We start from the raw sequence: 17,686 nt of genomic DNA on the forward strand, positions 1-17,686 counted from the left end.
TCTCCATTCACTCCAATGGACCAGTTTTTTTTACTCTCAAGAGTTCCAGGAAGTAAGGTCCTGGATTAAGCAGCACTGTCGAGTTGCAGCAAAATAGACTGTTTGTGTTGTACTCGGAAAGGGTTTTCCCCCCCTTGAATCAAATTGTACATTATCAGCTTTATTTTAGCATTCAAAAGTAGCGCGAGACCCATTCCTGGCTGTTCATTGGCTAATGAGTCACGCATTTTGGTCCTCCGCTGAGTGCGCTGACGCCACTCCCTCTCTAGAGGACACTAGTCCGAACTAACTAGCCCTTTCCAAAGTGACTTTCATAGCGTTCTTCAGAGCAGAGCAGCTGCGTGGTCTTCAGCAGGCTGGGCACACACCCAACCTGGAGCCGCGGCTCACTCTTCCTCCCCGGGTTGTTGTGTCTGGCACAGGAAGTCATCTGGCCTTGACGGGGGGGTTTCGTCCAATGGGAAGGCAGCGGGCAGGAAGTGGATGTATGGTGTATAGAGAAGTGAGGTCATGGTGACCTGTGTGTGTGTACAGTACAGGGTTCAGCAGCGCTGCACAGTTGAAGGAGCTCGTGTTGAGGTGGGACTGGAGAGCTGTCTTCATTTGATATTTGCTTTTTACAACACGAGTTACACTTCATGAAAAATACTTGACACGACCAAACCACGTTTCTTATGCAGATTGTTTTGTCTTCATATTTTGTTCTAAAAATAATAAAAATGGTAATGTGGAGCCCCCTTGCTCTGACCACACCCATTCTCAAACTCTGCCTACATTTTTATGTCAACTGCACACCTGTAAAGTTTCACGACTGCATCTTAGATGTGTTTTTTGACTCTATCACAGACAGACATATAAACACCTGGGCCCAGTTGCACAAAGCACCTTAGGTTCAGATTTCCCTTAGTCAGAGTTAAGGTGTCTATAAAATCGAATCGTCTGCACAAAACACCCTTAAATCTTCTCCATAATGTGAAACATTTTTAAGGAAAACAAGCACAAGATTTAAGGGTGTTTTGTGCAGCCGATTCTATTTTATGGACACCTTAACTCTTACTCTAAGGGAAATCTTAACCTAAGGTGCTTTGTGCAACTGGGCCCAGGCAAAGTACTCAAAACAGCCTCTGTGCTGGGTCCCGTTAGAATAGGTGTCTCCAGGACCACATTTTGCCATTATCACACACACACACACACACACACACACACACACACACACACACACACACACACACACACACACACACACACACACACACACACACACACACAGAGAGAGAGACACAGACACTCTCTCTCACTCACTCACTCACTCACTCACACCAGCCCGGCTGGTAATTGTTGACAGTTTGTAAAAACACATAAATACCAGGTTAAAAATGTTGTTTTAGTTGAAGTTATTATGAGCGATGTGATGACTCTGTGCAAATGTTTGCGTATCTTGTCGGATGAATGAAGGCCATTGTGTGGCAACAGGACTCGCGGACACGGATTCCTGCTTTAGAAATGGACTGATGTGTGTGTGTGTGTGAGAGTGCGTCAGTGTTGCTCAGACACACACACACAGACACACACAGTTAGACACACACAGACACACACAGTCAGTCAGACAGACACACACAGACACACACAGTCAGTCAGACACACACAGTTAGACACACACAGTCAGTCAGACACAGACACACACAGTCAGACACACACACACACACACACACACACACACACACACACACACACACACACACACACACACACACACACACACACACACACAGTTAGACACACAGACACACAGACACACACAGTTAGACACACACACAAACACACACACAGACACACACACACACACACACACACACACACACACACACACACACACACACACACACACACACACACACAGTCAGACACACACAGACACACACAGTTAAGACAGACACAGTCAGACACACACAGACAGACACACACACACACACACACACACACACACACACACACACACAGTCCAGTTGTGTGCTAAAGGAAACCTGGCGGGCAGTGTGGAGAAAACAGCCTTGTGGGCATTGGGGGGGCCGAGCCCTGCTGCCAGAGGCTGCAGCAGGCCTGTGTGCTCAGTGCGGACGGGCACAGGCGGGCTCGCGGGTTTGATCCCCACAACAGACTATTCCTTTTAGCAGCGTCCTTGAGGAAAGTCACCGAGGGCGCGTTCACACACCCGAAAGTTTGGACCGGTTCAATCAAACTCCGGGCTCAGGTGGCACCACAGAACCGCACCGAGACGTGGGTCTTTGTCCGTGTTCCGTGTTGATCGTAGTGTGGCTCGTTACTTACGACTGAGAATGTATTCGTACCAACTCCAGGAAATGAGCCCAACATGTCTGCTTTTTACGAGCATGTTGTTTGTTGTTCAAGCGGTGATCCCTATGGTTTTATAGATGGAATAGTATGTCATCTGTGTTCTTACCAGAGATGCTAAACTGTGGCAAGTAACACAGACAAGTCAGTAAGTTTCACATTTGTTTTGATTCCTCTGCTCCCTGGCTGCCACTATCTTTACTCTCACGGGACGACAGACTACCAAAAGTCTTGCTTCACTTGGATCTGGACAGTGAGAACCTTAAACGAACCAAATCCAAAATGTCCCAAAGTGAACTTTTCAAATATTGTTCGTACCCTGAATCCCTGGGAAACGGCTAGTGCACGCTGGCCGTGATGTCAGGTGAAAACCTCCAAACGAAAAATGTTGGTGATTTAAATTTCATGTTTTTCGCCACAGATTACAGGCTCCTCTATGGACTGAGAAAGTTCTGCAACCCTCAGGTTTACGCAACATTTTCCAAACCAATCCGACTCCAAAAATGCATGTTGGCCAAGGCTGTTTGAATCAGACGTTTTGGAGAGGCAAGGTTTTCACATGAAGCCAGCAATATGTTGTACAAGTATGTCTGTCTCAAGGACAAATATTAAAGACCTAATTGCGCTGTATGTCATAAAATGTGAATTGGATGCAGTTGTGGTCCAGCCGTGTGCGTGCATGTCTGTCTAACCATGTCTTTCTCTGTCTCTCTCTCCAGTCTTTCCTTTAGCCGCCACCATTCCGTGCTGTAAGGGAACCCCCAAAATGTCTTCCAATGGAGACCTCAGCGACCTGGGCAGTTGTGACAGCTTCTGGGAGGTAGGACCACAGACACACACGCGCGCGCACACACACACACACACACACACACACACACACACACACACACACACACACACACACACTTCCATTATGAGACTTGTGGGGACCTTCTTCGATCCCTAAAGGTGCTCTTATGCTCGAGCAAAGCTCCGTGGGGGTGGGGCCCCGCGAGTCTCCGTGAGTCACCGTGCAGACCTCGCGCTGGGGCAGATGCCATTATACTCAGAAAGTGATCAGCATGTATTGTGTGCATTGTACAATGGTGAAAACAGCCTGTGAAAAGTCGCAATGAAACGCTGTGCAGTACTGAGTGCGCTTTCACTCTCAAACGACCGCACATCAGCACATGAAGGACTCACCAAACTTGTTTTTACTGAAAGCCGTTTTTACTACTCAGCCCTGATAGCCTACTACTCTGTGCTGCTTTTAATCTCTCTCAATAATGCTCTCAACACAACACATTTACTTGGTGAAATGACTAAAAACGAACAGTTGCAAATCTAAGTTTATAGCCTACCACATGGGTCAAGAAATGTGGCGAAAACACAGCTCAGTGTTCAGGGCTCAATGGTTTCAATGCGGCCATGTTTGGAGAGAAGCTCGCGCTGTTCGAAAAAAAATCAGGCAGAACGCGAGCGGCCGCTGGAGCTAGCGCTTAACCACGCCCAACAAATTTACATCATATGATGCGCCCGCCCCTCGCTCCACCCACGCGCCCTTCACGGCAGGGTGAGCATAATTCAGCCTTAACCCTAGCTTTATTTGCTACTTACCAATGATGATGTTGATTGGTAGATTAGATTCCTTTCCAGTAATCCATGCTGTTCCTCATACTAGCTCCAGATAGTTAGCCACAAACCTATTGATAGTATTCTGTTACATCACCACACGGCCATCTTGGTAGGAAAGTAACAGGTGATTGTAATCAATTAACAGGTGATTACAATCAAATGACACAAGCAGCCAATGAGCTGTGTGTATTGTAAAACGCCATATTGGTTGGAAAATGCTTGTGACACATCATGTGACTAGCCTGGTAAACCAGTCGGTCACGTGACCTCACATTTCATGTCGTTCTACCAGACCGTCTGGCCACCAGCTTTCACGCAGTGTTTGCAGTGGGCGGAAGTTGGGCGGGTGCACTTGCCTTGACAGACAACTCCTTCGGCCAATCAGCGACAGCGTTGGATCCAGTCAAGCACAAATCCACTCGGTAGAACGGCAAAAATCATATTTTCCGCCGAGAAACTCAGCTGTTGCATACTCCTGTACTTTATGGCTGTTTAAACTCGACTAAACGTTGACGTTACTCCTCAAAGGCGGACAAGCACGGAGGCAGCCATTACTGTTTTCCCAGCGGCGTAACGCATCTGCTGTACATTGGGTGTCACGCGAGAATCCATCTTGACAGGCTTCAAGTCGTGCGTTTGTGCTTTGTGGGCGAACCACAGTGGTTCAGACCAATCGGCGGCGTCCTATCAGGAACTACTGTCTGTGATAAACGTCGGTGATAGACAGATGGTTCATCCAATCACCTGCCGAGTATTTCTTTTAAAGTGCCTGCCCTTTTCCAAACGGTTTTATAAAGGTTTTTCTGTGTAACAAACCATCTGGCACATCAGGTTGGCTGGTGTTGAAGCTGTGCGGTTAGATAAGGCAGTGTGCGGTTTAGATGGAAACACAGACGCGTAACGACTCTAACGAGTCCCTGTTGACTGACTATCTGGCTTCATTTACTCCCTCAGTAAACCACCTCTCTCTCTCTGTCTCTCTCTCTCTCTCTCTCTCTCTCTCTCTCTCTCTCTCAGCTTGGAAACTAAGGAGCACTATTAAAGGAAGAATGCACCGTGAAACACTTTTAACAACTAACTTTAGTTAAAAAAAACAGGTATTGGCGATGCACTTGGCTTTCCTCCGTCACTTTTGGTTATCTGGGAGTATTTTTCGTCTTCCCGTGGATAACTACTGGCCAAATGCTGGGGCAGCATGGGGTCATGTCCACATACGTCCAGCAGCTTGATCGGCCGGAAAAGTTTCCGCTTCTTTCTAGAGCCGCCAGTTTGCACCAAGAGACGTTCACAAAAATCATACAGGGAGAAATCCATCGTAGAAGAGGAGAGAGAGCAGTTTCTTCACCCACAGCAGCAGGAGAGAGAGCAGTTTCTCCACCCGCAGGAGCAGGAGAGAGAGCAGTTTCTCCACCCACAGGAGCAGGAGAGAGAGCAGTTTCTCCACCCACAGGAGCAGGAGAGAGAGCAGTTTCTCCACCCACAGCAGCAGGAGAGAGAGCAGTTTCTCCACCCACAGGAGCAGGAGAGAGAGAGCAGTTTCTCCACCCGCAGGAGCAGGAGAGAGAGCAGTTTCTCCACCCGCAGGAGCAGGAGAGAGAGCAGTTTCTCCACCCGCAGGAGCAGGAGAGAGAGCAGTTTCTCCACCCACAGCAGCAGGAGAGAGAGCAGTTTCTCCACCCACAGGAGCAGGAGAGAGAGCAGTTTCTCCACCCACGGGAGCAGGAGAGAGAGCAGTTTCTCCACCCACAGGAGCAGGAGAGAGAGCAGTTTCTCCACCCACAGGAGCAGGAGAGAGAGCAGTTTCTCCACCCACAGGAGCAGGAGAGAGAGAGCAGTTTCTCCACCCGCAGGAGCAGGAGAGAGAGCAGTTTCTCCACCCGCAGGAGCAGGAGAGAGAGCAGTTTCTCCACCCACAGCAGCAGGAGAGAGAGCAGTTTCTCCACCCACAGGAGCAGGAGAGAGAGCAGTTTCTCCACCCGCAGGAGCAGGAGAGAGAGCAGTTTCTCCACCCACAGGAGCAGGAGAGAGAGCAGTTTCTTCACACACAGGAGCAGGAGAGAGAGAGCAGTTTCTTCACCCACAGGAGCAGGAGAGAGAGAGCAGTTTCTTCACCCACAGCAGCAGGAGAGAGAGAGCAGTTTCTCCACCCACAGGAGCAGGAGAGAGAGAGAGCAGTTTCTTCACCCACAGCAGCAGGAGAGAGAGAGCAGTTTCTTCACCCACAGGAGCAGGAGAGAGAGAGAGCAGTTTCTTCACCCACAGCAGCAGGAGAGAGAGAGCAGTTTCTTCACCCACAGGAGCAGGAGAGAGAGAGAGCAGTTTCTTCACCCACAGGAGCAGGAGAGAGAGAGCAGTTTCTTCACCCACAGGAGCAGGAGAGAGAGAGAGCAGTTTCTTCACCCACAGCAGCAGGAGAGAGAGAGCAGTTTCTTCACCCACAGGAGCAGGAGAGAGAGAGAGCAGTTTCTTCACCCACAGGAGCAGGAGAGAGAGAGAGCAGTTTCTCCACCCACAGGAGCAGGAGAGAGAGAGAGCAGTTTCTTCACCCACAGGAGCAGGAGAGAGAGAGCAGTTTCTCCACCCACAGGAGCAGGAGAGAGACCAAAAAACCTCTTTGGGTGCATCCTGGTGGCTCACCTGGTAGCACGCGTACCACGGAGGCTCGGTCCTGGGCACGGCCGACACGGGTTCGAATCCGACCCGAGGTCCTTTGCCGCATGTCAATTAGGGGTGTCAAAAATAATCGATTATAAGATGCATCGCGATGCGGACCTGCACGATTCTGCATCGATTCACAAATGTCAAAAATCGATTATTAAAAAAAATAATATATATATATATATAATAAAATAAAATATAATGGAAGTACATGCAGTTGTTTATTTTAATTATGGATCATAATACAATGCAATTCTAAATGCACTTTTATTTTAAAAGTAGCCACACAGTGAGAAAAAAGAAAGTGAGAAAAAAAAACATGTATTGGGGAAAAAAAGTGATGCATCGATTTAAGATGCATCGAGATGCATTGATAATCGTTATCAAATCAAATCGTAGCCCTCTGAATCGTAATCGAATCATGAGGCCAGTGAAGATTCACAGCCCTAATGTCAATGCCCTCTCTCCCCACCTTTCCTGTCTGCCTACTGTCCGATCTAAATAAAGGCCCATAATAATAACAATACAAATATTTTGTGTGTCTGTGTGTGTGTGTGTAGCCGGGGAACTACAAGAGGACGGTGAAGCGAGTGGACGATGGCCACCGGCTGTGTAACGAGCTGGTCAGCTGCTTCCAGGAGAGGGCGAAGATCGAGAAGAGCTACGCTCTGCAGCTCAGCGACTGGGCCAAGAGGTGGAGGGGCACCGTGGAGAAAGGTGCTGGTCGCGCTGCTACTGCTGCACCACACACCAGGCTGGAACATGGGATCAGAAAAATGCACTGAAGAAATAATAATAATAATAATAATAAAAAAAAATTCACACACACACACACACACACACACACACACACACACACACACACACACACACACAGATGTTCAATCGCTGCAACAAAAAAAATCGTCCCAAATTGAATCTGGTATTGAGTCCTTAAATCTTATTTTGCTTTCTAGAATCAAATAGTGAGTACCCTATCTTGACATATGGCGGATTATTCGACCGTCATAAAAATAATGTACCTTGATAAAAAAAAAAGCTGATTTGCAATGGAAACTATTAAGTCCCCCCTTATACATAATTAATAATAATAATAATAATAATAATACATGCATTATATTATAGGGCTGCAACTAACGATTCTTTTCATAATCGATTAATCTGTCGATTATTTTCTCGATTACGGTAATCGATTAGTTGGGTGGTCTATAAAATGTCAGAAAATGGTAGCAAATGACGATCAGTGTTTCCCAAAGTCCAAGATGACGCGCTCAAATGTCTTGTTTTGTCCACAACTCAAAGTTAATATCAGTTTACTGTCATACAGGAGTAAAGAAACCAGAAAATATCCACATTTAAGAAGCCGGAATCGGATAATTTTGACCTTTTCTCTTAAAATTGTACTCATAACGATTAATCGCTTATCAAAATAGTTGTCGATTAATTTTCTGTCGATCGACTAATCGATCAATCGTTGCAGCTCTATTACATTACGTACATTAATACATAATGCTGACTTTATTGAGGCATTTCGACATTGGTCTTTGTCAACGCGGAGATGTTTCACGTAGGTTTAACGATATTTCTTTGCCCCTCCCCTTCGCCCCCAGGACCTCAGTATGGGACGCTGGAGAAGGCGTGGCACGCCTTCATGCAGGCGGCCGAGCGGCTCAGCGACCTGCACCTGGAGCTCCGCGAGCGCCTGGCCGGAGAGGACAGCGAGAAGGTGCGCGACTGGCAGAAGGACGCCTTCCACAAGCAGATGATGGGAGGCTTCCGGGAGACCAAGGACGCCGACGACGGCTTCCGCAAGGCCCAGAAACCCTGGGTCCGCAAGCTGAAGGAGGTGAGCCATGCCGGAAAGTGCTTCTTCTGATGGGTCGTCAGTAACATAGTTAAGATAGCGGGGCTGTCAAACCAGGTGCCACCAGAGCGCTAAAGGGCCTAAAAACCTAAATCTATAAATATTAAAAGAACTTGGAAAAAATTCAAGGTGCTTCAGTCGTAAAGAGGTCAAATCCTAGAGTGCTGCCAATTTGATCTTTGTGTCGAACATTCTTCTCAAGTTGTCTTGGGTACTACTTTTTTTTTTTTTTATATCTCGCAATCAATCAATCAATCAATCAATCAATCAGTTGTTTTTTCTTTGGCAAATGTATATTATTATTGCTCTTGTGTGTTTCTGCTCTCTTATGCTATGTTTCATATATATCACATGTTGCTTTTTCTTTATATAGTTTTGTGGTGTGGAGCCTCCCGGCCTAAGAGTTTCACTGTACTTATGCAACCGGAATGACAATACACATCTTGGATCTTGCATTAAGATGCACAGCTGATGATTTTCTTAGTTGATTCATGCAGCACTGTACTATACAGTACAGTATAGTACTTCCTTCCAGTGTGGGTGTGTCGAATACAAGAATGAACACAATAATGCATTTTGAGAAAGGTGTTGGTAGGTAATAGCTAACCCTAACCCTAACCCTGTATAGAAACTAAACTGCGTGGGTGCGTGTGTTTAGGTGGACTCCAGTAAGAAGACCTACCACCAGACCAGGAAAGAGGAGCGGACCGCGGTCACCAGGGAAACGCACGCCAAGGCCGACCCCACCAAGTCCCAGGAGGAAGTCCGCAAGTTCACCACCCGGGTGGAGCGCTGCAGCGAGGAGGCAGAGAAGGTACGCACGCACACGCACACACACACACACACACACACACGCACACACACACACACACACACACACACAGCACCGATAATAGCTGCACTCCTTCCAGTGTGGGTGTGTCGGTGAGTCCAGAAAAACATACCTACAGTATGTGTGTGTTTTTATCTATGAAACCGACATGACCGGGCTTGTCAGCTGGCAAGTGTGTGTTACGGTCTTCACTGTAACTGTGGCTGCACTAGTTTGCCAATGAGAAACCAAGCAGTCCAGCCTCCAAAGAGGCAAATTATACATTGGAGGAATTCAGGAGAATGGATAGTCATTAGGTACATAGAGAAGAATACCTTCAACAATGAATCAAAGCCAATGATAACTACTGAAATTTGAGTGAGGTAGCACATAAAAAAGTTGGGGTTTGGGCCTCCCCCAAACGCACATACGCACAATTAAGGCCATAATAACTTGAGACAAAGACAGCACAGTCACCTGAACAATAAATTCACCTGTATCTCAATACAGGCTCCAAAATTAACTTTTGTCCACCGACCAAGGTGAATGAATGTTCAATAGATTACCATTGGGGTTTTTTTGGCTGGTGAGTGAAGCAAATCTACCATCCACTTGCATATTTTACCAGCATTTGGCTGCTGGTTGGTGTTAATTTTGGACCCTGTCTCAATAACAGGATTTACAGTGCTTAGCACAATAACCGTCTAATTCTGTCAAAAATAAAGGGTTAAGGACCCAACTTGCCATAAAACACCAGTTATTTATCACTGATGATGTCATCAGTGGGATTTATGACATCACTGAAGATGTCATCAGTGGGATTTATGACATCACTGATGATGTGTGTGTGTGTGTGTGTGTGTGTGTGTGTCAGGCGAAGGAGCGCTATGAGAAGGCCCTGGAGGAGCTGAACCGCTGTAACCCTCGCTACATGGAGGACATGGAGCAGGTGTTTGACCTGACGCAGGAGGCCGAACGCAAGAGGCTGCGATTCTTTAAAGACGTCCTCCTGGACATACACACACACCTCGACCTGTCCTGCAAAGACGGGTACGATCACACACACACACACACACACACACACACACACACACACACACACACACACACAGCTCGACCTGTCCTGCAAAGACGGGTACGATCACACACACACACACACACACACACACACACACACACACACACACACACACCTCGACCTGTCCTGCAAAGACGGGTACGATCACACACACACACACACACACACACACACACACACACACACATACACACACACACACACACACACACACACACACACACACACACACACACACACACTCACTCTTAAGAAACATCACCAAAGAAGGGTCATTAGATGGTTCATGATTCAATACAATGGCACGCACAAGTGTCATATCTCAGATGTGTGTGCACACACGTGTGCGTGTGCATGTACATAGATGTGTGTGTGCACACACGTGTGCGTGTGTGTATGTACATAGGAGTTAATGGGCAACTCATGCCAGTTGTCCATTAACGATTGACCCCTCTGCTTCTATTTAAACAGCCCGTAGTTGTTACCATGGCGATGCTGATTGGTAAGGCGGGAACACGACCATTGTCCAAAATATTGAGTGGAATCTACCGTGTTATTTGCTGCACATTGAGCTTATGTTTAGTTTATGTACGGGAACTCTCTTTGCAGCGATGACGTTTTTTCCACGGGATGTGCTTGGAAAAAGCATGTAATGACTCATTTAGGTTCTATTGCTTATCTATCGACTATTACTGACAATTCTGCTTCACTGTCAAATGACTTGGTCTCCAAAATCGAAGTCTACTGCTCGCGTTGTCCTCAAGTGCTCAAGCGCGTTCATGTGAGTTCGCAGGGCTTCGAGAGCACTTAAAAGGACTTGACGAGACAGAGCTAACTGATAACGTTCCCTCGTCAGTGAGGCAGTGCAGAACGCTCCTTTAGCTAAGAGGCTGCATCAATGGCTCCATTGATGTGAACTCGTAGCTGCTGATTGTAACGGTGTGATAACGTAAAGAGAAATGGCGAAAAGGCGACTGCGGCCAAAACAACTTCACACACCAGTCTGAAATTTGAAACGAGGTGGACGGTGCTGTGGCGCCTCCACTGGCTAAACGAAGAAGATGCAGATTTACTGTCTGATTCTGGTGGGGTCGTTTTTTCTTTTCGGGGGATCATGTGGACAACTGAGTTTTCCTAAAGTGCCACGAAAGTGCTGCGGTTTTCAGGTGAGAAGCACCAGCACCAAGGTACACAGACAACAGCTTGTGGCTCGTGTGCGTCTAACTCAGTGGTTCTCAAATGGGGGTCCGAGGACCCGCACGGGTCCTTGAGGTGGTTCCAGGGGGTCCCCAGGCAAAAGGGGGGTCATTTATTTTCACTAATAATTCCATTCTATAAGTAACACAATGCCTATTTTGGTCATGGGTTTTATACACTTTCTGTAATAAAACATCTAAAAGCATCAATCTTATTATCATATGGGGGACCGTGGGACAGAATCTTATCAAATGGGGGTCCGTGGTCTAATTTTTGTCAGTTTAGGGGTCCTTCATGTGAAAAAAATTGTGAACCACTGGTCTAACCGACCAGAGAGCATGAACCAGCCTTAAAAGTCTGTAAGAAAGCCGTCACTACTGGTTTTTGATAAAGTACAGCCCTAAGCCCTCCTAGGCTTGGCAGGAGCTCCCAAAAATCTAGAAGTCTGCAATTCAGCATAACTGGGGATTTCATCACACCTTTTACTGTATTAGTCCTTGAGGAGGGCACTATCGCCGGACTTCAACATGTTTTTTCAATAGTTTCCCCCAGGTCTGACACTGTTTTTTATTTTATTTTTATTTATTTTTATTATCTTTTATTATTTGTTTTGTTTTGTTTTGTTTTATTTTATTTTATTTTATTTTATTTTATTTTATTTTATTTTATTTTATTTTATTTTATTTTATTTTATTTTAGTTTAGTTTAGTTTAGTTTAGTTTATTTTAGTTTAGTTTAGTTTAGTTTAGTTTAGTTTAGTTTAGTTTGGTTTGGTTTGGTTTGGTTTGGTTTATGGGAATGAACAGGGGTGAAGCAGGGGTTAAACATGGCATTGAAACCGGTCTCAGAAATGCATAGCTGCAGCCCCTGGGAAGGCTGGATGTAGCATTCCTCTCCCTCATATCGGCCTGTAGTGTGTACACACACACACACACACACACACACACACACACACACACACACACACACACACACACACACACCTGATAGCATTGTAAGTCTTATCTGGAGTTCCACCTTGCTTAGAGCCTTTAGGAATTTGGAGCATTATAATTAGGAGCTGGCTACTAAAAGTATCATATTTTTACAGTAGCAAAATGGATATGACTTACAGAGTATGTACAGGTTTCCAAAAGCCAAATGTAAGACTTTTTAAGATTTAAAAAATTTACTCAACACACCCCACAAAGCTTGCAAAACCAGCCTATTTCTGATTGAACGTAATAACTAAGGGCTTCGCTCTGCTGCGAACAGACCCACACTCATGTAATCTGTCAGACACGTGTGGGATCCGACAAAAATTGAACAGGTGCGCAATTTTTCCGTACCGCATCTATCGCCCATCTATTAACATGGGCGAGAGTCCGGCAGTTTTACCGGATCGGCAACGCAGCCGTAACGCATCTGGTGTCCATTGGGTGAAAGTTGTGAAAACGGTTTAATGCGCAGTATAGCGTCTGACCGTCTGTATGTGTAGTAGGCACTAAACACAGGAGAAAACACTGTGACGTGCATAGTAAAAATAATTCAGTTCCACTTCAAAGATATGCGTTTGAACATTCATTGTTCCACTTAAAAAAAAACACACACGTAAAAATACATCTGCTAGCGGTTACTGAATCATAAATTGTGGTCCGTGAGTGCGGGCAGCAGAAAGTATCCACTCCAAAGCTCTCTGTCAATGTCAAAAACACAGGAGAAGGCAATCAAATATAACGACTAGCATTTCCGCCCCGGTGAACATGGCCGCCACCTAAACTGACAGTGCAGTGAACAATATACAAGAGCATAAAACATGGAAAAGACAAGAGACTTACATTATGTAGCTCCAAGTAAATGGACAGCAGGAAATAAAATGTCAACGGGACTTAAATGTTAAATCTAACCATGTTTAGTGAAGCAGATCGGATGCGGATTGTAGCACTAACCCTGTTCTGGATTTATCTGAGAGACAAAGATAAAACCTTTTTTAATAACAGAATCTATATATTATATATAAAAGGGAGCATGTGGGCAATATTTGTTTGTTTCAACTTTGTCTCCCGGGAGTGATGTCACACACACACACACACACACACACACACACACACACACACGCGCGCGCAAGCCTAGGATTCGCCTAGTTCCTTACATTTACAGGATTCCCATGGTCATGGAATTTCAAAACTTGTGTTTTCCAGACCTGGAAAAGTTATAGGATTGGACTCGGGAGACCACATGAATGGTGCATTGCATTCTGGGATTGTTTTCCGCCATATTGTTTGATTTGTTTCTTGTTTACAACCGTAACTCATTCATAATATTGGCGACAACTTCAAGAGGATGCTGCTACCAGCTGGCATTTTGCCCTGTGTTCAGGCTCCGCCCCCTCTCCACCGCGAGACCCATTATTGCAGCCTTTCACACAACTCGCCCCACCCGCCAAATGCGCCAATAAAAGGAAGTGAATGCAAAGAAATTACTAATTACTCGAACGCAAAGAAAACACCAGCGCAGACACTGAAGGACGGCAACGAATATGGCGAAAGTGGGCGGGTCTCCAGACATTTTACATCACATTCCTGAGCCTAATTGGTTTTTATTGTGTGTAATGAAATGTTAGTGCTTATATTGTATATTATATGTATATATATATATATATATATACCGTAAATTCCGGACTATAAGGCGCACCGGTCTATAAGCCGCACCTTCAAAGGTGACTATTTTTTTCTTCTATAAGCCGCACCGGTCTATAAGCCGCGGGTGTTTTGATGTTTAATTACCATATGTAAGGCTTCGTGCACAGAGGGGATTGTCGGGAAAGAGATGGCTGTTTGGGGAAGCTCCCATTTATTAACATTTCAACAAAACAAAAGTCAGGTCACTAATCCCCAGACAAAATCACACATTGTGAGATGCTTAAAAATCACCATCGGCGGGAGCTGCTGTGCAGCCAAGAACACAAGTGAAATTCGTTCTCTCGTGACCTGTGGTTCTCAACGTGATGGACGATTCACCTTTCTTGTTAACAGTCCTAGTGAGAGGCAGGTCGAACGTCAAAGGCACTTCATCCATATTTATGATCTGCTCCGGTCCGATGGAATATTCCTTGATCTTTCTTTGTGTGAATTCGCCGAAGTTTGTAATTTTCTCCTGGTAGTCGGGAGGGAGTTGCTGACACACAGTCGTCCGCGCCCTGACGGACAGTCCCTTTCGTCTCGGGTTTGTGCATGATCCTTTGCTGCTGCTGCTGTTGTTGTTCCTGTCTCGCTACTGTCTCAGACATGGCTTTCAGGCTCAATCGCCGCCATCGTCGTAACACAGCCAGTTCTCCATCTTTTGAAGCATGATGTTAGATTACAACGAGCTAGTTGTGTGGCTTAGCCTTCCAAAATGTTGCTGTTAGTTTTTTAGAATGTAATACATAGAATTGGGAATGTTACATTCAATTTCATTCAGACTGTCTTTCTGGCTCAATCGCTGCCTTTTTTCCCCCCGGAGCGAGGGAGGAGGGAGGGAGGGTGTTTTACCGCAGTGGCTGAGAGAGAGTAGTGGCACAGTGCTCCAATCAGGTCGCGAGGCACATTCTTTGCAACATCATCCAATCAGGGTCTCGCTCTCATAATGTCTGTCTTGCTCTCGTTCTGCCTCATACCAACATCCATAGATTTTGGAGGTTCCCGAGTGGCCGTTTGCTGGAAAAATCCATAGATAAGACGCACCGTTATATAAGCCGCAGGGGGCAAAAAAGGCCAAAAAACGGGAAAAAAGCCGCGGCTTATAGTCCGGAATTTACGGTATATATATATATATATATAGATATACTGTATATATATATACACATGTCTGAAAATACCCATAACCCTGAATTAGGACCCGCAGATACCCTGGATTCAACTCCTAAGCCGCAGTTCACTGAATACACTGGTAACTAGCTTTAAGAGGAGGATGTAGACGTTATGATTGACAATCGCTTTGTCCAATAGGTTCAAGAGCCTGTACCGGGACCTGGGACAGACCATCAACGCAGCCAATGACGTGGAAGATCTGAGATGGTGGAGGAACACCCACGGGCCTGGCATGAGCATGAACTGGCCCCAGTTTGAGGTATGGTGTCACACACACGCACACACGCATGCACGCGCACACACACACACACACACACACACACACACACTCCAAAAAGGTATTTTAATCTTGTATCAAAATACTGACGTTAAGAAGATTACATATGGAGTGAAACTGTGGCTGTAAATCACTACTACTCAAAATTAATATTAAGGTTAACATTAGAATGAGAGTTTTATTTTGAAAGCCCTAAAGTGGAAGAACTACTTTTCATTCTGGCTGACTTGATGCTCATGCACTAAATAAAGAAAAAAGAAAGAAAATTAACTGCTCATGAACTGAACTGCTCATTTTTTGGGACTGTGAACTAGGTTCAAAATTCTAAATTGGGAACTATGAACGTGAACTAGTTCATTTTAATCTGTGTGAGCTGAACTTTGAGCTAGCTCTTGTGAAGTGTGATCTTGCACAACACTGCCCTCCACCAAACACAAGACTTGAGTGAGTTAGCGAGGTTGTGTGCGTGCGTGCGTGCGTGTGTGTGTGTGTGCGTGTGTGTGTGTACGTGTGTGTGTGTGTGTGTGTGTGTGCGTGCGTGCGTGCGTGTGTCAGAGACGGAATGAATATTTAACAGGTTTCCAGTGAAAGCCTTGCTGTGTGACTGAGAGGCTTGAGTGGGCTCTGGAATGTTGGAATCCACACACACACACACACACACACACACGCACACACACACACACACACACGCACACACACACACACACACACACACACCAGATCATGGTCACTTTTCGGTACATTAGACTTACATGCATTCCCTGGAGACTTACCCTATCCATAACCATCTTGTCCAGTCGGGGACACAGCTTTTGTCCCCAACTGGACAAGATTACTGGACCTAAACCTGGACCTAAACCTGGACCTAAACCTGGACCTAAACCCAGCCCTAACCTGACTATGATTATTGTTGATGCAGAGATTGATTTTCATCCCTGTGTCCTACGGTCTTGTTTTGTCTGTTTGAAAATGTCCGCAGACCAAAGTGTCAAATCATAATAGAGATACAGTACAATGACCTGGTTGCCTGCCTCCAGAGCTCCTGTTTCATTCTTGGCAGCTTATACACTGACCGTGTGTTTTGTTCCAGACCTGGAGTCTTGTGGTAAACAAGAACCTCACATTACAGAGTATACACAAGACACATAATAGTCCATTTGAAGTTTTCAGGTGACTGAAGTTTTCGAGCCTCTTTCGCTCTTTTGTCTGAATACTTTCAGTGTGTCATGCACACACAAGTTGGCAAGCGATGTGTAAAAAAATCAGTTCAGATGACTCGGTGCATTCACAGTAGGCGGGTGTGGCTTACCCGGTGTTTCCTCCTTTAGTTTGGTTCATTTGTCCAGGTCCGTGTATATAGAAGAGTCGCGACACCTCCATTCACTCCAATGGACCAGTTTTTTTTTACTCTCAAGAGTTCCAGGAATTAAGGTCCTGGATTAAGCAGCACTGCCGAGTTGCAGCAAAATGGACGGTTTGTGTTGTACTTTGATTTTTTTTTTTTTTTTTTTTTTAATCAAATTGTACATGATCAACTTTATTTTAGCATTCAAAAGTAGCGCGAGACCCATTCCTGGCTGTTCATTGGCTAATGAGTTACGCATCCTACGCTGACGCCACTCTCTCTCTAAATAATGGCTCTGGTGTAATCCAACCAACTGCAGGAATGTGCCCCTAAAACGCAAGGGATTGTGGGTATAAGGCCAGCCAGCTGTTTCTTCACGTGTTCTTACCTGATATGAACACCACAGAAGAAGAGGCAGACAAGTCTACCATGCTTGGCTAAAGTTACAGAGCCTGACATCAGACTGACTTGTCAACTCGTTACACTGCATTTCCATCTTCTAGTCTGACATCGCCTCCACTCTAACCGTTTTCCATGAGGGGAATTCCATTTTCCTGAACCAATCACTAGAGACCAACGCATCGGCCTCAATCTAACGTTCGTTAATCCAGTCGGGAGAATTCGGGGGGAGGGAAATCCCCATTGAATAAATGTCTTCAA

At 45.7% G+C, this 17,686-nt stretch overlaps 1 protein-coding gene across 2 annotated transcripts in view; it reads left to right on the forward strand.

Annotated features, from left to right (window-relative positions):
- pacsin3 (protein kinase C and casein kinase substrate in neurons 3) overlaps nucleotides 1-17,686 on the forward strand; it is a 48,738-nt gene that overhangs the window by 20,256 nt on the left and 10,796 nt on the right. For both annotated transcript variants that reach the window (XM_083652957.1, XM_083652958.1), the window contains 6 exons: nucleotides 3,072-3,172; nucleotides 7,185-7,341; nucleotides 8,235-8,470; nucleotides 9,147-9,302; nucleotides 10,174-10,349; nucleotides 15,543-15,663. In XM_083652957.1, the coding sequence (XP_083509083.1) occupies nucleotides 3,119-3,172; nucleotides 7,185-7,341; nucleotides 8,235-8,470; nucleotides 9,147-9,302; nucleotides 10,174-10,349; nucleotides 15,543-15,663 (900 nt within the window). In that variant the 5' untranslated portion in view covers nucleotides 3,072-3,118. The remainder of the gene's footprint in view (nucleotides 1-3,071; nucleotides 3,173-7,184; nucleotides 7,342-8,234; nucleotides 8,471-9,146; nucleotides 9,303-10,173; nucleotides 10,350-15,542; nucleotides 15,664-17,686) is intronic.

This window comes from Poromitra crassiceps (assembly GCF_964638095.1).
Source record: "Poromitra crassiceps genome assembly, chromosome: 16".
NCBI lineage: Eukaryota > Metazoa > Chordata > Actinopteri > Beryciformes > Melamphaidae > Poromitra > Poromitra crassiceps.